Raw genomic sequence first — 21,355 nt, forward strand, 5'->3', positions numbered from 1 at the left:
ATGTGCTGGGTCTGGAAACCAACAACCCTTTAGTTCCAGAACTAAGCTCCAACCAACTGAGCTGCACTGACCAGGGCAGAAAAGTTTCACTTCTAACTTTAGCCTTTTGAATTATGATTAACTTGCCAATTAAAAATGGCAGCAGGTAAAATTTAAGACTTTAAAAATGAAACAAATAATTTGGGTAGATTACTTTTGATAAAAGCTACAATTATAATCTTACATTTTGCTAATTTCTAATTTATGTTTGAATTTTTAGAAATTTTCCTCTCTGTTGGAAAAATTTGTAGTATTATCTTTTTAATCCTCACCCTAGGATATGTTTATTGATTTTTAAAGAGAGAGGAGGGGGAGAGAGTGGGAGAGGGGGAGAGATGGAGAGGGATAGAGAAACATCAGTGTAAGAGAAAAACATGGGTCACTTGCCTCCCATACGTACTCTAACCAGGGATTGTATGGCACAACCTAGGTATGTACCATAACCAGTAATGGAACCTGTAACCTTTTGGACAACATGCCAACCAACTGAGCCACCTGGCTAGGGTTGTATTATTATTATTAATTAATAGTTACTATGTAACAATAGTAATTATGGTTAGGAAAAATATTTTTGATCAATGAGTATTCATTACTTTCTAATATGTTAGAAAACACTGAAGGTGTCTTTAGAACGTTTAAAAACCCTCAGGAAAGCCATGAGCAAAGACTGATTTCATAGTTCTCTACGAATTGCTGGGCCATTCCCTGCTTTAGAAGAAGTAGCACTCCAAAGGCTCACCTGTGCCAAAAATCGTGCTGGAAGTTATGCATCCTGGCTGGTGGGTCTGATCTTTTCTGCTTAGACTGGCAAAGGCCATAAATGAGCAGGTGACATGAGGCTTTGGAAGGGGGCAACCACCTTCACAAACAACTTAGAATATCTTTCACTAAACTTAGAAAGATTTATTGGCTTAGTTTAGAAAGTGTGACAATTACTGAAAACTATATATCACTATGGATATTCAAAAGCTCCAGAATAAAAGGAAGAAACAACATATGAGGTCTGTCCAGAAAATGTCCAGCCATTGTTAATATAACGAGAATTGTTTCTGGGATATCAGTGTAACCTGGCAACCAAGGAGACTGGACTGGAATGGTAGAATGTGCATGTGTGAACAATGGCAGCTTCACTGTACTAGTCAGTGGGGGGATAGATGCCATTGAGTGAGCATGTGTACTGTGTGGCCATCACATTCACAATGACTGAGCAAGTAGTGCAACAAATCTGCATCAAATTTTGTGTTAAACTTGAACATTTCTCTGCAGAAACTATTTTGATGGTTCAGAAGGCTGCAGCTATTGGCATCTGGTGATTGGCAGCTTCATCACAACAAAATGTTTGCTCATGTATCACATCTCGTGCACAGTTTTTGGCAAAACATCAAATCACCCAGGAGATTCCGCCCAGATTTGGGGCCTTGTGACTTCTGGCTTTTCCCAAAGCCAAAATGAGCTTTGAAAGGGAAGTGATTTCAGACTTTTGTTGAGATTCATGAAAATCTGATACGGCAGCTGATGTTGACTGGGAGAACTGTGTGAGGCTCTAAGGTGCCTACGTTGAAGAAGACTGAGGTGACATTGCCCTATGCACAATGTTTCTTATATCCTGTATCTTCTATAAATGTCTCTGTTTTTCATATTACATGACTGTATTCCTTCTGGACAGACCTCATATATCTCTCCTTAAGAACCATGTTTAAATGTTTTTAAAGTTGAAGGTTTTGAAAAACTTTCTAAAAAGGGGTCTCTTAAAAGGCAGGGAAATGAACCTACCCTAATAGTTAATATTTAAAATTGAGTATTTCAAAATGGTTTTGGTTATAAAGAACTGGAAAGAGGAGAGTAAAGTAATTAGGAGGAGAAAAAAACTGTTTCCTGATTGGAAAAAAGTCAACAACATGTTGTGACACATGCATTGCATATTTGAAATCTAATTCTCTCTCTGTTAAGTCATACTTGATGGCTATGAGATAGAAAACTTGAACATTAAAAACAAACAAACAAACAAACAAAAAAACAGAACTAGCCCTGGCTGGTATAGCTCAGTGGATTGAGCACAGGCCTGCAAACCAAAGCGTAGCTGGTTCAATTCCCAGTCTAGGGCACATGCCTAGGTCCCCACTAGGGGGCACGCGAGAGGCAACCCACATTGATGTTTCTCTCCCTCTCTTTCTCCTTCCCTTCCCTTCTCTCAAAAACTAAATAAATAAGATCTTTTTAAAAAAAAGACTAGATTGTAGACATTGAGAGTACTAGAAAGGTATGTGAGAATACTTAATAAATAAGGAATAGCAATTTTTTTCTGTAGTAAGTTGTAAGGAAGAACTTCCAATGTTCAAGTTGCCTTGAAGTCCAAAATGTCAGATTTGTGAGAGAACAACTTTTGAGTTGCATGTGTGGGTGTGTATTCATGTTGGGATGTTTTGTACCCGAAGCTTATGTAAAGGAAGACATTTATGCTTCCTTTTTTGCCAAAATGAGTAATCAGGGATATGAGATTTAAAGATCGAAGTTGTTACTAATTGTGACATTTTTAAAAAATATATTTTATTGATTATGCTATTACAGTTGTCTCATTTTCCCCTCTTCATTCCCCTCCACCCACACACCCTCTCCCACCCACATTCCCCCCCTTAGTTCATGTCCATGTGTCATAAGTTCTTTATCTTCTACATTTCCCATACTGTTCCTGCCTCCCCCCTGTCTTTTTTCTACCTACCATCTATGCTACTTATTCTCAGTACCTTTCCCCCCTCTCTCCTCCTCCCACTCCCCTGTTGCTAACCCTCCATGTGATCTCCATTTCTGTGGTTCTGTTCCTGTTCTAGTTTCCTGTTCTTGTTTGCTTAGTTTCTTTTTGTTTTTGTTTTAGGTGTGGTTGTTAATAATTGTGAGTTTGCTGTCATTTTACTGTACATGTTTTTTATCTTCTCTTTCTTAGATAAGTCCCTTTAACATTTCATAAAATAAGGGCTTAGTGATGATGAACTCCTTTAACTTGACCTTATCTGAGAAGCATATTATCTGCCCCTCCATTCTAAATGAAAGCTTTGCTGGATAGAGTAATCTGGGATGTAGGTGCTTGCATTTCATGACTTGGAACACTTCTTTCCAGCCCCTTCTTGCCTGTAAGGTCTCTTTTGAGAAATCAGCTGACAGTCTGATGGGCACTCCTTTGTAGGTGACTGTCTCCTTATCTCTTGCTGCTTCTAGGATTCTCTCTTTCATTTTAATCTTGGCTAATGTAGTTATGATGTGCCTTGGTGTGTTTCTTCTTGGATCCAACTTCTTTGGGACTCTCTGAGCTTCCTGGACTTTCTGGAAGTCTATTTTCTTGACCAGATTGGGGAAGTTCTTTATTATTTGTTCAAATAAGTTTTCTACTTGTTGCTCTTCCTCTTCTTCTTCTGGTACCCCTATAATTCAGATGTTGGATCATTTCAAGATATCCTGGAGGTTCCTAAGCCTCTCCTCATTTTTTTTGAATTCTTATTTCTTCATTCTTTTCTGGTTGTATGTTTTTTTCATCCTTCTGGTCCACTCCATTGATGTGAGACCCAGTTTTCATTCCATCACTATAGGTTCCGTGTGCATTTTTCTTCATTTCACTTAGTGTAGCCTTCATTTTTTTCATCTAATTTGCGACCAAAATCAACCAATTCTATGAGCATCCTGGTCACCAATGCTCGGAACTGTGCATCTGATAGGTTGGCTATTTCTCAGTCACTTAAAAGTACTGGTTGTGGACCTTTCAATTCTGTTTGAGCCATCTCCCCCCACCCTTTGGCCTTGTCTCGCCTGTTACATATGAGGGTCAGAGCCTTAGGTGTTCACCAGGGCAGGGTACCCCAGTTGCTGGGATGTGACATTGTATGTGGGGGCAGGATCTGAGAGGGAACAATGGTGTTTGCCCTGCTCTCCATCAGACCTCAGTCCCTTCCTCTGCTTCCCCCGAGCAAACTGGGCCCCTCTGGTGCCAATTCCTGTGTGGGTGGGCTTGTGCACCCCATGGGACTTTCCAAGGACCTCTCTTGTGAGGCTGGGAGTCTCTCCCTGCTCCTCAACCCCGACAGGTGTTTTCATTCAGTGGCCCAACACTCTATTTCCCAGCACTGAGATCCTGGGTTGCACGCAGTGCCTTGCTTCACAATCGCTGCCTCGCTGGGTCTGAGGTTGCCACCTCTCAGCTGGGGTCTGCCAGCCACTGCTTGCGTGCTCAGGGTCACCTGCTGCGGTCTTGTGCACCCTGGGTGCCTTACATGCCCAGTCCCAACACTGTCTGCTCTCCGCCTCAACCCGAGCCCAGTGGCCTGACTCCACCCTTCCTACCAGTCTGGATGAAAGTGTCTATTTTAACTTCTTGGTTGTCCGACTTCCATTCAGATGAATTTTCTGTCAGTTCTGGTTGTTATTCTGTTTCTAAATTATTGTTGTCCCTATCTTGGTTGTGCGATGTGGCACAGTGTGTATACCTATGCCTTCATCTTTAATTGTGATATTATTACCTTTCATGAAATATTATTCTTAACCTTATCTTTTAAAAATATTTGTGTTGTTAATCACCAATGTTTAGCTAATTGTCATGCTGTGTCATTTTTACAAGTACTTGAGTTTTGGAGAAACCAGGTAAGTTGGTTGGTAAGAAGGGAAGAGCTTAGCCAGTGGCCATTAGCTTTTCTTAGCTGATGGTGGCTGTTTTGGCTACAGATCATTAGAGGAGACAATATCCTCTGACTCGGAGTGATGAGGCTCTGTCCATGGACCTGGAGCTTATGTAGAGCTGCCACCTTGCTGTTGCTTCCGAAAGGCAGAACTCACACTGATTCTCCCAGAGAAATGCAGAGACCAGACAAGGGAATTGTTGGCCTATTGGTTCACATTAATTTACCAAACATGTCTGGTTTGGGAACTTGATGCAGTTTTGGCGTTTGAGTAGAGGATCAGGGTGATCATTGTCCTGTGTTTTGGAATTCAAATGTAGCATAGGCAAAATAACCACAGAAGGACATCCTGAAATATAGAAGGAGAATAATAAATTGTTACCTGACTGCACTGCAGATCATCTACAACACTACATTTCCTAACATGGTGCGGCCATTGTATTGGATTATCCCATGTGAGAATTTATATATTGCCTGTTGCATATCACAGGTCATTGAGTAAGGGCTGGGTGACATCTGAAGATACCACCAAGTGATGGAAGAAAGAAGGAGGCATTCTTAAGAACTCACACTCTCTGTGCTCATTCAGGTCTTTAAATTCTTTCAGTCATAAACTTGGTGAGCTCTGCAGCTACCACAGCTCATTCTTGGAGCTGAGACTGAACCTCATTGTTCTCAGTGAAGAATTGTGCTATTGTTTTTACTTTGGTACAACAGTACCTTTGGAAAGTACCTTATAAAGCGTACATGCTCATTTGTCTGCAAGGATTTGTTTAATTCTGAAAAGGAATGAAGGTAAACCAGGAAGTTTCCATACCTATAATAAGAGCAACTAGTCTTTTAAAAACATCAACACACAATTAAATGTGAAGGTCTTGAACATGAAAACCTCATTTTATTAATCCTTATTCTCTCTTCAATCTCAAGCACAATGCATTGCATGCAACAAGTACCTGTTGAATGAAATCACTTGTTTAGTCCTTTTCTTTTGGCCCCCTGTATTCAAGGTCCTGTTCACTGGAATGAGCTTTTCCCTATTGCTGATGGGGACCAGCAATCCCCAATTGAGATTAAAACCAAGGAAGTGAAGTATGACTCTTCCCTCCAACCACTTTGTATCAAGTATGATGCAAGCTCAGCAAAAATCATCAGTAACAGTGGCCATTCCTTCAACGTTGACTTTGATGACATGGAAGACAAATCAGGTTGGCTTTTTGGGGGTAGAAATGAGGAACTTGGGTGTTTGGATGGTACCTTCTTTTCTCTCATATTTGAAACACCTATGCAGTGTATGGCCTTGTTTTACTTTGCTGGAACTTATAATAAAAGTTCTGTTTGAAGTTCATAGGACAGTGTCTTTTACACTGTCAATAAATAATGGACTGACCAAGCAAAACTTTAGTATTATTTATATATAACAAATTAGCTAAATGAAGTAGAAAAGAGTATTTCCTTAAAATAAATAATTAATCCTTCCTCAAGCAGAGCTACGGTCCAGAGAAATAGATGCTACAGATTTTAAAAGCAAGATGAGAGATTAGAGAGAATAATATTTTAAGGCTTCTCACAAATTACTTTTACTTTTAGTCTAATATTAGGATGACACTGTAGTTGCCCTACTTGATACATATAGTTAAAAATTTTTAATTCTTAAATGGAAGAAAGTTTTCACTTACTAAGCTCAACTTTGGTTTAATAATTACATAAATATTTCCTATATTTATGTAATGCCATATTGTTAGTAAAAATTATAAGCCCATAAAATTTCTTCCTCATACTTGTCAAATTTGTAAAAGTGATCATTATTATTCAGAGCATTGCAAAAATGCACAAAGAAAGATTAACACTTGGTATTTTCAACTTTTGGGGGGAGGAGGGACCTTGCTTTTCATATGTGCAATTGTCTTTTTTTATACACTCATCTGAATCTGAGTTAATAGAGATGGTTGATGTAATGGGCTCATAGATATGGTCATACAATAAGTAGTCCAAGGCTTTCAATATAAAGTTATACCACCCACAGTCATAGCTGGATACTGTTTATAATATCTCACATGTAAAAAAAAACTGAGGCTACACTGCTAGTTCTAGAATAAGAAGTGATTAGATTGCACTTCACCATTACACTCACTAGTCCTAGAGTATGCTCTTTGGTGATTCCCAGGTCACTTCAGTAGCAACCTTGCACTTATGCCAGTGTATTAATTGATTGGTTATTGTCCTAGGTATTGAGGACACAAAGGAACAAGATAGAGCCACCTTAATGGAGTTTGTATCATAATGGGATAGACAGAAGTTGTATGAAGACACAAATGTGGTGGTTTTTAAATTAGTTTTTTTCTGATTGTGTTGCTAGCCTTGCTTACTATTTAAGGCAGCTTACTGCAATATAGTTTCAGAAAATGAGTAGGATTTGGAAGTTACTAACAATGTTAAAAGTCAAATGAGAGTTTTCTAGTCAAGCTGGCAGTATAGGCAGATGTGGCTCACCTCTTCGCACAACCACATCAAAATTACAACTAAAATATACAAAAACAATCACTCAGAACTGCCAGAAATTGAGTTGAATGGAAGTCTGACAACTATGGAATTGAGGGAACCACATCCATCCAGACTGGTAGGAGGGACATTGATGTGGAACAGTCTAGTCCTACACTGAATATGGTGGATAAAAATTCAGGGGGGATATCTTGGAAGTGAGGAGTCCTAGCCCCATACCAGGCCACTCAGCCAGGGTTGCAGTGCCAGGAAGGTAAGTCCCCATAACTTCCTCTTAAAGAACCCACACATGGACTCACCTACTCAGACTCATGCCTGCTGAACTCCAGCACCAGGGTAGCAGCTTAAATGGCACCAGCATACTGGGAGAAATGAAGTATCTGGCATGAAGACAAGCAGTTGTCATTGTCCCTTTTCTAAAACCTACCCAGCAAGCTGGTGCCATATCTGAAATTCCATCAACCTGGTTAATGCTGTCTGATTCACCTTGGAGATCCCCAGAGACTCAGCCCCCACTCAAGCTGCTTTTCCATACGAATGGCTGATCTTGGCTCATGCAGCACAATGCTGCGCAACTTTCTAAATCCTCTCAAACAAGCAACAGCTTGCCTCAGTGAGTCCCAGGTGCTGCAATCTGCGTGGCTGGATCAGTCAGGTCAGGTCCTGAGGGAAGGCAATGGGGGATTAAGAAATAAAGAGACAGAATCGAAGCAGGGTCAGGTGGAGTCCCTTCTCTGGGATGCAGAGGAGGGAACTGTTTATTGCTGAAGTCAGGCTGTATATATTGAGTAAGCTTTGAAGCAGAGCATGAAAAAGACAAACTGCAAGGCTAGCTACATTTTATTTTTTAAGAATATTTGCTGCTCCTTCTTGGTACAGTGATATAGCAAGCAGCCAAGTCATTCTTTCCTTACAACAATCTATCAAGCAGCCTTCCATGGCCTAGGGCAGCTGTGCTGAACCCGAGGCCTGCTTCCAACTCCCCTGGCACACATTATCTTGCTTGGCTCTCCACACCCAGGCCTGGGACTAACAGAAGCCAGCCTAGATTCACAGCTTGACTTTGCCTGAAAATCTCCAAGCCCAGCATCCATCTCAGATTGCTTTATAGCTGAGGCAGGGTGTCCGTGGGCAAAACACAGATAGGGGGCTGACCTTAGCCTGCACCACCCAGGAAACCCCAGGGCCAGTGCACCCAGTAGACTGCCTCGTATGTATGTGTTCCAGTGTGCTACACGCCACATCAGAGCACCACCACCCTACTGCTGCACAGCTGATTCTCCTTGGAGGGCAGAGGGTGGTGGTTAGTGGTCACAGCCAATGTTTGCAGCTGACTGGCCTAGATAAATCCCTCCCATTGATCTGCCAACAGCAACAAAGGGTCAACTACAAGAGGAGGGTGTACTCAACTCACATAAGGGTCACACCTCGAGTGCTCAGCTTGGGTGATAGGGGAGGCTGTGCCATTGGACCCTACAGGACCTACTACATTAAGCCATACTACCAAGACACAGAGTCAAAGCAGCTCTACCTAATACATAAAAAGAAACACAGGGAGGCTGCCAAAATGAGGAGACAAAGAAATATGGCCCAAGTGAAAGGACAGATCAAAACTCCAGAAAAAGAGCTAAATGAAATGGAGATAAGCAATATATCAGATGCAGAGTTCAAAACCCTAGTTATAAGGGTGCTCAAGGGACATAATAAGACCTTAGTGACATAAAAAAAGATCCAGTCAGAAATGAAGGTACACTAATTGAAATAAAAAATAATTTACAGGGAAACAACAGTAGAGTGGATGAAGTCAAGAATCAAATCAATGATTTGGAATGTAAGGAAGCAAAAAACAACCAATCAGGAGAACAAGAAGAAAAAAGAATCGAAAAAATGAGGATAGTGTAAGGAGCCTTTGGGACAACTTTAAGAGGTCCAACATTCTCATTATAGGGGTGCCGGAAAGGAGATGAAAAAGAACAAGACACTGGAAATCTATTTGGAAAAATAATGAAAGAAAACTTACCTAATTTGGTGAAGAAAATTGACATGCAAGTCTAGGAAACACAGAGTCCCAGACAAGATGGATTCAAAGAGGCCTACTCCAAGACATATTATAATCAAAATGCCAAAGGTTAAAGATCAAGAGAGAATCTTAAAAAAAAGTAGCAAGAGAAAAGCAGAGAATTACCTACAAAGGAGTTCACATAAGACTGTCAGTTGATTTCTCAAAAGAAACTTTGCAGGCTAGAAGGAATTGGCAAGAAATATGCAAAGTCATGAAAAGCAGGGACCTACAGCCAAAATTGCCCTACCCAGCAAAGATATCATTTTGAATCTAAGGGCAGATAAAGAGTTTCCCAGACAAGAAAAAACTAAAGGAGTTTATTATCACCAAACTGTTATCATAGGAAATGTTATAGGGACTTATTTAAGAAAAAGAAAATCAAAACTATGAACAGTGAAATGGCTAGAATACCTATCTATAAACAATTGAATGTAAAAATCAAACTAAGCAAAGAAGAGCAGAGACAGAATCATGGATATGGAGAATATTTCCATGGTTGTCAGATGGGAGGTGGTGTGGGAGGATGGTTGAAGAGGTGAGGGGATTAAGAAGTACAAATAGAGAGTATCAAATAGTCATGGGGACGTACCATACAATATAGGAAATGGAGCAACCAAAGAACTTATATGCATGACCCATGGGCATGAACAATGGTTGGGGGATTTCCTGAGAGAGTGGGGGTGCTTGGTGGAGGATGGCAAAGGGGGAAAATCAGGATAACTATAATAGCATAATCAATAAAATAATTTTAAATAAATAATAAAAAGAAAAAGTCAAATGCAATCGAGTACCACTTATGTTTTTAGTATCACAACATTGTTGAACTTTGAGGCATATAGCAAATAACAGTGACTCTTCTACTACGATATTATGTGTTTCCCAATCTTTTGTGGCATTTAACCCTGGTTTCTTAATCTGTGTAGACCTCTTTATCTGAGTGCATTATTTGAAATAGATTTTTTAAAAAATTCTGAATAAGCCCTGGCTGGTGTAGCTCAGTGGATTGAGTGCGGGCTGGGAACCAAAGTGTCCCAGGTTCGATTCCCAGCCAGGGTACATTCCTGGGTTGCAGGCCATAACCCCCAGCAACCGCACATTGATGTCTGTCTGTGTCTGTCTGTTTGTCTGTCTCTTTCCCTCCCTTCCCTCTCTAAAAAAAATAAATAAATAAATAAAAATCTTAAAAATTCTGAATAAAATGGTAAGTGAACTCTATATGTATGCCAAGTGTGATTTTGGAGAAATGATTTCTTATTTTTAGACTTAAGATGGAGTCAGTGATATATATTTACTTATCTAGGCTGGATAATAAGATGAATAAATTGACATTTGACAGCACTAAATAATTCTCATTAAAAATAATGTTGCCACCATTATTTATTTATACCATAGTTTAACTGTTTTATTACAAACTATCTCAAAGTTAGTCCTGAGTTAACCATGATATTTTGACTCATTTTCCCCACCCTGTGTAAAGCCCTGCTCTGAGAGGTAGTCTTCACATTAGGCATTTTCCAGTCATGGTCATAGGTTGGATATTTTAGAGGAAACACTCACATGTGGAGTCCAGTTATGTAAAGTGCCAGGCAAGCTTTTCTGCATAACTAAGTGGAGCTGTGCTAATCTGAGTTTAAACTCTGGATTCAAAGCAGGCTTGCCAGAGATCAGCCATGATGCTTGGACTTTCCTCTGATGGTGTGTATTTTTTGGTATCACGGTGTTTCTCCAGAGCCAGCTTGTTCATGTGTTCTCCCAAAGTCAATTCCACACTGATTACTTGATCCAATCTAATACAGGTTTTAGTTGTGAAAGGGTGAATTTCTGGCTCAGCTCAGATCTTATTGTGTCACAGTAAAGAAAACACAGGACAACCAATGTGTTGATTTCACTTAACAACTGGTGCATCCGTGCTGTGTGCCATCACTTAGGAACATGTGCTTTTCAAGTTACTTATCTGTGAACCATCTTGGAGAGCTGGGCTGCTCCATGGAGTTCACGATGCACCCTGCATATCATGTCCTTATGCACAGAGCGTGACATCCTCCAGTAAGCAGAATAAATTCTTAACCACATGTTCCATACAACCCATATTTTGAACTCTCTCACTTTTTAAAATGTTTGTTTTCACTCCTCATACACTTAAAAGTTGGATGCCTGTCAGCAAACTCAATGGCACATTTGTAAAACATTCCTCGGAGGACATGGACATGTTGAGCAATTCAGGGAGATGTTGTGGGTTGGGGAGCACACAGAAACACTTTATCTTGTTAACAATTTAAAATATGTTCATGTTTAGTTCTGCATGGGGGCCCACTCACTGGAAGATATAGGTTGCGACAATTTCACCTACACTGGGGGTCTGCTGATGACCACGGCTCGGAGCATGTGGTGGATGGAGTGAGGTATGCTGCCGAGGTAAGCCATCCAGTGCAGGTTTATGACTCAGAGATGTCCTTTCTGTTGGGAGGAAAGAGACATGGAGAATGACTTACTCAACCCCCAATAGGTCCCAAGCCTATTAGGTATCTCAGTCTATGAAATTGCTTTATTCCATCAGTATAAAAGTTTGTCAGTGTAAGAGCTGTGAATGGCCCTTCCCAGCCTCTGAGAGTTGGGGTCTTGTGCCCATTGTAAAAATGAGCAAACTGGACACTAGGGGAGATTAACTGATCCAGGAAGCATCAGGTCTGTCTGATACCAGTTATAGACTCTACAATGTTTGTCCTATTTCCTGAAAGGCCAGTGAGAAGGGAAAGATTTGTTTTAGGCCCAGCTGTGTGCATATTTGGTCCAGACACAGATATATGCTTATATCAGATAAAGTCCATATTACAGAGGTGAAAATAAATGGCAAAGCACCTCTTGGAGAAAAAAAAACAAAGACATAAACTCTTCAACCCTCCATTACCTCTACATTTACAAGTATGAAATGGGATCTCTGTGAATCATTTAGTTGCCAGTAAAACAGAACACAATAAAGTGTTTCTGACTTCTTTTTCACTGGGAAGTTGCTTTCTTTTTATGATTATATTCATTAAGCATATTCTACTTTTTCTAATCCTGTGGCTAAAAGAAAAATCATACCATGCTCAAGTTTTAATACAGTTAGATACTGTTAACCCCTAACTTTACCATGAGACTGAGATACAAGTGAATTATCATATGACTCAGCTAAGGCTATTTCAGAGAGAATCATGTGGCCTGAGGGCCATCTAGGCAGACAGAGGATGTTCCAGGCAGGTTCCTTCATTTTCTCAGGGTTACTGAACTTGGGAGTTAGACCCTCCTTTGTAGCACGTGTACATGTGCTGTTTGGGGCTATTAACCAAAGGTCCACTTGCCTCCTGAAGCACTTTGTTTGAGACCAGGGTCTCCCAGTATGGGAACTGCTCTGTGACAATGAACAGAGATGCCCAGAATGTGGAAAGTGGGACCCTGAGTCCGTATGGTGCCTCAGTTTATACTGTCAAGTAGTTTTTGTTTGCTTTGTAAAGTGTTGTGTCTAAACTTAACATATTCTACACCTCAAAACTTTTTGTGGGGCAGAAGAGCTCTGGCTTTGAGTCACTGACTTGTCATTTTCTGAAGCAGGTCTGGAAAAGTGGTTCCATCTTCCACACACTTGAATGTGGACACTCAGGGAGGTTATTCTGAGTTGACATGGTCTCCCAAGAATGACCTCATTATCCTTAGTTGTGCCCAGAGGCTCAGAATTCTGACTTGCAAGGACTCTTTGTGGGGTTCCTTTTGAAGTGGGTAAGACTTTGACTGGAATTGCTTACTGGGCTTTAATGAATATTAGAGGATTTTTCTCGTTTCATTAGTTCATTTGTCTCTGAACTCCTGCATTCCTTCATTTACTCCAAGAACTCATTGAGATTCCAATCATCCCCCACCTTTGCCCAGCTTTCCGCGCTTGTCCCAAAGGGAGTGCCCAGCAGAAGTGGGGATGGGCAGGGATGCATTCCTTTGGAAAAGCAGGAGTGAGGCAGGCAGTGGGACAGACTGCAGTGGGCCTGCCCAGAATCATGTGTGGCTCAGGCTGGGAGAGAGTCCATACACTGGAAAGAGACAATGCAGTGTGATTAGAGCACAGACCATAGTGGGTGTGGCAGAGGCTCAGTGGCTGAGGTTGGTAGGGCTGTGAACTGTTATAAGTCACTGACTGTCTTTAAATTGCACCTATTTTTGCACTTAAAAGATTTGAATGGTATTTTAAAGTGCAAAAATGGTCACAGCTCTGGGGGAGTCCAGGTGACAGTGCTGGTGGCCAGATGGCTGGTAAGAGGTGCAGGATCCATGGGATCCATTGGTTGATGGGATTTGAGGGTGACAGAGGAAGGAGGCAGGTGTATGCTGTGACATAGGGATGCTGCAAGAGAGGGAGAAATCTGGTGACAGCTCAGAGTTGACATGCTGCTACAGGCAGACTAACCACATGAATGGTAAAGGGTAAATTCTCTGACAGGAGCATTACCATGTGATCCTGTAGAGTGGCTGAGTGCTTAGGAAGGGTCCCTTTGAGACACTATGTGAATTGAGACGGAATGACCAGAAGCCACTCTGAGAAAATCCAGCAAGAGAGAGAATGGTAGGTACAGGTGCTCTTGGGCAGGAATGAGGTCGGCATTTTTGAGAAGACAAAGTTGTTGGCTTCTAGGATTGGAATTAATGGGAGAAAAATCATAGCCATGTCCTAGAGATGAAGGTGGAGCCATGCCATGTCAGCTGTGTAGGGCCCAGCAAGCAGTTAGGGTTAACCATCTGAAACATTCATAAAGGTGTAGCAGGAAAAAGACAATGGGAGATTTTGAGCAGGGGGGTGACAGTGCTATGCCCTATTTTATAAACACAACTAGCTCTCTGTGGAGAAGAGGCTGGACTAACTGGGAACTCTGGAGACAAGATTAGAAGGTTGTGGAAGCAGTTTTTCCAACTACTTTTGTACCTGACTTCAGGACCATCATCATGTTGTGTCCTCTTAATAAACAGAAAAGAAAAAAGAAAAAGAAAAGAAAAAACAAAAGGAAAACACCATTTAAAGCTGTAACATATTAAAATTTGATTTGGAGCCAAATCTGATGGCTTGTGATGCTATAGACAGATTGACGGAATGTAAGTCCTAAAAAGCTTTATTCCAAGAGTTACGCTTCTAGGAAAAGTAAGCTAACAGTCACAGCACGTTTGGAACTTTATCTGATTACAGTTTATGCCTAGTATACACAAGTATGTTAAATATGTAGTTGAGTGTAAAACCATGTTTTCAACATTATGGTGATTTTTGGCATGCTAAGCATATTCTGTGTCAATAATACAGTTTAAAAGTACATTGAATGATACTGTTATTCAGAAATTGTTTTCAAATAGGGGAGAATCTTAATCATTTCTATTTTTGCATTAGCTACAATAACTTCTTTCCTATAGCTCAAATCACTTCAGCTTTCAGTGTTAGTCAGGAAATGTGAGTTTGCTTTTTCTCAGTTCAAACACAAATGCTAATGGGGGTGACACCAGCTCCTCTGAAGGTGTTGGAGACAGTTAAGCAAGGTGTGTGGGAGAGAGAAGGACTCATTTAAAACAAACAAAAGATTTTTCTTGCTCTAGTTTCCCATAATGTTTCAAACAGTCGTTGCTCTTGAACTAGTGGAAGGATATAGGTTCTTCTCTCTTTGGTTACACGTTCATTTTCTAATCAGTGGTGGTCATGAAGTAAGAAGTTGCTTCCCATGTTTCTGTCTGTGGTGTCATCTCTTACCAGGTGTGCTAGTGCATGGGCATCAACACTGACATCCTTTCCTAGCCCTCCTGGTGGAGCATTACCTATCTTCTGTGAGCTGAGTGGAGTGTGTTTCATTATCCAGTATCTCAGGGCTTCTTCCTCCCACTGTCTCACAAGTTGGAAGATGGAAAACACTGTCTCTCTGTCTGGGTAGCCAGTCTTCCTCCACTGTTTGGGGTGAGGAATATGCACTGTTTCATAGTTTTATAGTTCACTACTTATAGTCATTCTTCATTATTCAGAAATCCCCCATATTAATTGCCCATAAGATGTAAGTTATATTTAAAGAATGAAATAAAACATGTCTGAGTATGCTAAATTCTCTAACAGTTAGCTAGAAAGGTGATTTGTGCCTGAAGCCCTTCATGTTTCCTCCCTGAAGGGTCAGAGAAGTCCCTTGAAGGATGTCTCATCTAAACTGGTCCCTCTCACAGGTCCTTGGACAGCATGGCTTGGTCATGACCTTGGCCACGTCATCAGGATGTGTCACATTGTCCTGTGGCTTCCATTTCAGTTTGTCCTTTCCTTAACCAGGAATGCAGGCTTTCCAGGAATGGCTATCTGCCTTAATGTATACTATTCTGTAGCCTGTCCACTTGTCCATATCTTTAGGATACTGTGTAGTGTATGGTGGGAGGACATGTGGACACCTTTGGGTTTGGCAGAAGGCCAGATGCACTGGGGATGAGTTAGGAAGTTGGTGAAGCCACTTTTCTAGAGTTCCAGGTTCTCCACTGCCCACCTCCCCTTCTTTCTCCCCCTTCCTCAGTAGGAGCAGCTGCCTCTCCTTTTCTTCCTCTGACACTGCTGTTTCCAGGACCCAAAGCCGCTTTTTCCCTATTAAAATGTGACCTTAGTAAAGAATCTGAACATAGTCCAAGAAGGTAGTAAGTATGTGAATACTACTTAAAATAGTTACTCCTGTGAGGAATTCACATTTTCAAGTCATAAAAAGTCTTTAGCTACAATGATGAGCATCTGACTGGGCAGTCCCAAGAACCACTGACGCTGTCCTCATGGCAGGATTGTCCCTGGGTACCCACTGACCTTCCCACCTGCCTCTCAGCCTTGACTCTGCCACTAGCTGGGGTCTGATCTCAGGCTGCCCGATTGCAGTCCTGGGTGTGGGATATGTGGGAGCCCTAAGTCACTTCAGAACAATGGCTGAAGACTGTTTGGGCTCCAGGGGTGTGGCAGGAAGCTCTATAGCCCTTCTAAACAGCAATGTAGACATGAATGTGTGTAATACATTATACATATAAATGCACAGCCCCAGAACATCTGTATATATGCTTCATTTACATTTATGTTTTTGAGAATGTTTTAAAAAAATAATGTTGGAGTGAAGCTGTGTTCTTCCTTCTCAGCTCCACATTGTTCACTGGAATTCTGACAAATACCCCAGCTTTGTGGAGGCAGCTCATGAGCCTGATGGACTAGCTGTCTTGGGAGTATTTTTACAGGTGAGAACCCACTGGTTTCATTTGAAATAATTAATCAACTGTGTTGGGTAGAGTTACACTCATGGAGCAGACATTCTACTATTTAATAGCAAACTAGTTCTAGGTTTAATGTTTTTCTTGTGAAGTGGATATTAAAATTCTATATGTTTATGGTTCATCTCAGGGCTCAGAACTGCCCTGGGAGCTTTGTCTTATGATCCCTCCTGTTGTCCACTGATCATTTTTATTGACTAGCAGCAGCAACAGTAGTGCCCAAAGGAACAACTAAGCCCCCAAGAAAGAAATTTTTAGTCTAGGTTCTTCTGATTGCACAGCATTTAGAGACACAGGGGAGAGTGGAGCTTAACTCCCTGATTCTTGAAGCACTGGTTTGACCACAATGGCTTATTGTCCCAAATGCAATGGCCATTTTTTTGGTTGTATTTTTTGTGTCTTATTTACATGTGGTCAGACAGGTGTTGCTGTGGTCATACCTGTGGGTGGGTGCGGTTTGCTCTACTCCTCCTGGAACCACATTCTTGTAGGGTGTTCCTTTTTGTTCCAACACCCACTCTAACAGGAAAGAAGTACATATATTTTTCTGAGGAATTCCGCTCAGGATGACACATTGCCTTGATTCAGGACCTCCAGTCATTTCAGGATGAATGTGGGAGAAGTTTTTTCTCTAATGTTTTGATGTCACAATAGTCCATTTGGGTGGAGGGTCTGAAAGTCACACCTGGTTTCATAGTGCAGGTATGATGAGAGTTTGCTAAGCCAGGTTTCTCTCAAGGTCACCTGCATCTGAAGCTGAAGAAATAGGAAGCTGTTACTACCAGTTTGGGAATGAAACTTATAGTTTGTCCAGGAAGCCCCTGTAATATTATCTTGTTCAGATTCTTTAAGCAGGATAAGGCCAGAAGTAGAAAGAGAGTTTCATTATGGAATAATCACTGTTTGTTCTGGGCTGGCTTAGTTTTGTTTTGTTTGTTTTGTTTTTTAAGGAATTTTAAAATAGTGACTGAAATGGAATAATTCAGACCTGATCTGAGACAGTAACCACTTCTTATAAAATTTCATGTTTTCAGATTGGTGAATTTAATCCCCAACTGGAAAAGATTATTGACCTTTTGGATTCCATTAAAGAAAAGGTAAAATTAATTCCTGTTGACTAATGACTAATATATTCACTGTTTTCAGCTGAATTCTCTTATCTCCTTTTAAAAATGTAGGCCTGAGATGACATATGTGCTGCCGTCTTTGAAGCAGGTTGGAGCAACCTTGACCAATAGAGCAGAAGTAATCTGTCACTATTTATCTCCTGAAATCAATTTATGAATAATTAATTTCTGTTATTGGAGTGTTACAAAATAAGTCTTTAGCTGCAACACATTTTAAAACCACTTATATGAAAAAAATCTTGTCCTTTTCAAATAAATCTAAGTGATACTTGGCTTCCTCTAAATTGTTTAGATTAAGGCAAATTCTCTTTTTAAAATGTGAAAGGCAGCACTAGAGACTTCCAGCCATGATGGAGGTGTAGGTAGACACAGTGTTCCTCCTCACACAACCAAAATAAGGACAACAAAAATTTAGAAACAAAAAACAACCAGTACTGACAGAAAATTGAACTGTATGGAAATCCAACAATCAAGAATTTAAAATACACATGTTCATCAAGAATGGTAGGTGGGGCGGAGTCGGGTAGCAGGGCAGAGAGGGGTCACGGCAAAAAAAAGCGGTGGCTGGTGGACACGAGGTACACAGGCAGCGGCTGGCAGACCCCAGGTGTGGGGTGGCAGCTTGCAAACCCAGTGAGGCAGTGGACTGTGGTGGGGTGCAGCACACAAGGCAGCTGGTGGGCCAGGTGGTCCCACATTCAAGTGCAGATAAACCAGGCAAAACTGGGGGGCGAGACAGATCACACAATCCAGGGCTCCAGCTCACAGAAATAAAGCCTCAAAACATCAGTTGAAAAACTGTGGGGGTTGAGGTGCCAGGAGAGACTCCCAGCCTCACAGGAGAGTTAGTTGGCAAGACCTATAGGGTCCTAGAACATACACAAACCCACCCACATGGGAATCAGCAACAGAAAGGCCCAGTTTCTTGGGGGAAGTTATGGAAGGGACTGAAATCCAGCAGAGAGCAGAGCAAGCACCATTGTTCCCTCTCAGGGTACTCAGAGGAGTACCAATGTGTACTCCTCCCCCACAAACAACATCACAACCTAGCAGCTGGGTTGCCCCACCCTTGGGAATACCTAAGCCTCTGCCCCTCACTAAGTAACAGGTGCATCATCAAGACAAAAAGAAATGGCCCAAAAGACAGAACAGATCAAAGCTCTGGAAAAATTAAAACTAAGCAACGAAGAGATAGCCAGCCTATCAGATGCACAGTTCAAAGCACTGGTGATCAGGATGCTCACAGAATTGGCTGAATTTGGTCACAAATTAGATGAAAAAATGAAGGCTATGCTAAGTGAAATAAAGGAAAATGCACAGGAAACCAATAGTGATGGGAAGAAAGCTGGGACTCAAATTAATGGAATGGACCAGAGGGAAGAAAGAAACAACCAAACAGAAAAGAATGAAGAAACAAGAATTTTAAAAAATGAGGAGAGGCTTAGGAACCTCCAGGACATCTTTAAATGTTCCAACATCTGAATTATAAGGGGAACCAGAAGGGGAAGAGGAAGAGCAGCAAGTGGAAAAGTTATTTGAACAAATAATAAAGGAGAACTTCCCCAATCTGGCAAAGGAAATAGACTTCCAGGAAGTCCAGGAAACTCAGAGAGTCCCAAAGAAGTTGGACCCAAGGAGGAACACACCAAGGCACATCATAATTACATTAGCCAAGATTAAAATGAAGGAGAGAATCTTAAAAGCAGCAAGAGAAAAGGAGACAGTTACCTGCAAAGGAGTGCCCATAGGACTATCAGCTGATTTCTCAAAAGAGATCTTGCAGGCAAGAAGGGGCTGGAAAGAAGTATTCCAAGTCATGAAAGGCAAGGACCTACATCCCAGATTGCTCTATCCAGCAAAGCTTACATTTAGAATGGAGGGGCAGATAAAGTGCTTCTCAGATAAGGTCAAGTTAAAGGAGTTCATCATCACCAAGCCCTTATTTTATGAAATGTTGAAGGGACTTATCTAAAAAGAAGATAAAAAACATGTACAGTAAAATGATAGCAAACTCACAATTATTAACTACCACAGCTAAAACAAAAACAAACTAAGCAAACAACTAGAACAGGAACAGAACCACAGAAATAGAAATCACATGGAGGGTTAGCAACAGGGGAGTGGGAGAAGGAGAGAGGGGGAAAAGGTATAGAGAATAAGTAGCATAGATAGTAGGTAGAAAATAGACAGGGGGACAGCAAGAATAGTTTGGGAAATGTAGAAGATAAAAAACTTATGACACATGGACATGAACTAAAGAGGGGGAATGTGGGTGGGAGAGGGTATGCAGGATGGAGGGGAGTGAAGGGGTAAAATGGGACAACTGTAATAGCATAATCAATAAAATATATTTAAAAGTACAAAAGGAGCACTAAATAATTCCATAAATTAATGAATTCCCGTGAAATTATATTTCATTGGGTGTATGTTTTTGAGGTCTCTGGAAAGTTTTCTCAATGTAATCTGTGGCATTCTCTTTTCTGCCCCAGGGTAAACAAACTCGATTCACGAATTTTGACCCATTATGTCTGCTTCCTCCATCCTGGGATTACTGGACTTACCCTGGGTCTCTTACAGTCCCACCTCTTCTTGAGAGTGTCACGTGGATCGTTTTAAAACAACCTATAAGTATCAGCTCTCAACAGGTACTTCACTTCTCCAGGATCATCTAATCCCCTAGAGGAGTGATTTTCAACCCTTTCATCTCATGACACACATAAACTAATTACTAAAATTCTGCAACACACCAAAAAATATATTTTTTCAATCTAACAAAAAAATGGGTGTAATTTGATTTATTCCCACTGGATGGCTATTGTTGTGTTGGATGTTTTCATTTCATTATTTGACAGTCTAAGGGAAAAGAGGTCAGTGCCCTTGGCTAAGTTATCAGGTATTGCATACTTTAAAGATTTTTGTGGCACACCAGTTGAAAATCGCCCTAGAAGAAACTGGGCTGATTTTTTTTCAATTCTGCTCTAATTTCTGCTACAAGATGAAGTCTGTGCTTTCCCCTCATTAATTAAATGGGGTTGCACCAGATGAGATTTATGTCCTGTTCTTTTTTGACTTTCTGGGATTTGGTGATTTCTTCCCCACCTCTCATGGATGCCATGTCCACGGTCACACTGCAGGAAGTGAGGCACCTCGCTGAAGGCATCATTTTTTACTTCTGCTTCCTTTTGTTTGGCCTGGGAAATAAAGGGGCTGATATAAAAGAAAAATAAGGAGAGATGCTGCTCTTAAAAGGTGGCATTCTCCTTTCGACCTGTCCCTAGACTTGCCCCTCCTACAAGTTTCACATTCAGAACAGACAGTGAGAGCAGCCACAAATGTGGGTGCCCGCTGAGTATAAGAAGAAATCTATGTGATTTTTTGCCCTTTGTTGACATAGTTTCTGTGGGGCTGCCTCAGGAGCATTAAGCATTTACTAAGAGGTTGTGGGTGGCCCCTTGTGCTCTTGTGAAAACACTTCCCCACTCACTTTTCTGATAAGTCTGCAGCTTCAGGATGCCATTGCCAGAGGCTCTGCTCAGGGGCTGGGAACTCTGTGGCTGACCCACCTGACAGATAGATGCTATGTATACTGGAATGCTGTGCTTAGTAAGTTTTTTTTTTTTTTTCCTTTTTGAATTGTGTGCACAAAACCATAGCAAGAACATAGTATAGTAATTTTTGCAGCTAATAAAGCC

The 21,355-nt window shown here is 41.1% G+C and overlaps 1 protein-coding gene across 3 annotated transcripts in view; it reads left to right on the plus strand.

Annotated features, from left to right (window-relative positions):
• The window catches only part of LOC114502079 (carbonic anhydrase 13), a 50,048-nt gene that overhangs the window by 10,373 nt on the left and 18,320 nt on the right, over nucleotides 1–21,355 (plus strand). For 2 of the 3 annotated variants that reach the window (XM_036031072.1, XM_028518915.2), the window contains exons 2-6: nucleotides 5,708–5,905; nucleotides 11,558–11,676; nucleotides 16,408–16,503; nucleotides 17,571–17,633; nucleotides 20,153–20,308. In XM_036031072.1, coding sequence (XP_035886965.1) covers nucleotides 5,890–5,905; nucleotides 11,558–11,676; nucleotides 16,408–16,503; nucleotides 17,571–17,633; nucleotides 20,153–20,308 — 450 coding nt within the window. In that variant the 5' untranslated portion in view covers nucleotides 5,708–5,889. The remainder of the gene's footprint in view (nucleotides 1–5,707; nucleotides 5,906–11,557; nucleotides 11,677–16,407; nucleotides 16,504–17,570; nucleotides 17,634–20,152; nucleotides 20,309–21,355) is intronic. The other variant, XM_036031071.1, reaches the window with a different exon arrangement.

The sequence above is a fragment of the Phyllostomus discolor genome, chromosome 7 (genome assembly GCF_004126475.2).
Source record: "Phyllostomus discolor isolate MPI-MPIP mPhyDis1 chromosome 7, mPhyDis1.pri.v3, whole genome shotgun sequence".
In the NCBI taxonomy this organism is placed as follows: domain Eukaryota; kingdom Metazoa; phylum Chordata; class Mammalia; order Chiroptera; family Phyllostomidae; genus Phyllostomus; species Phyllostomus discolor.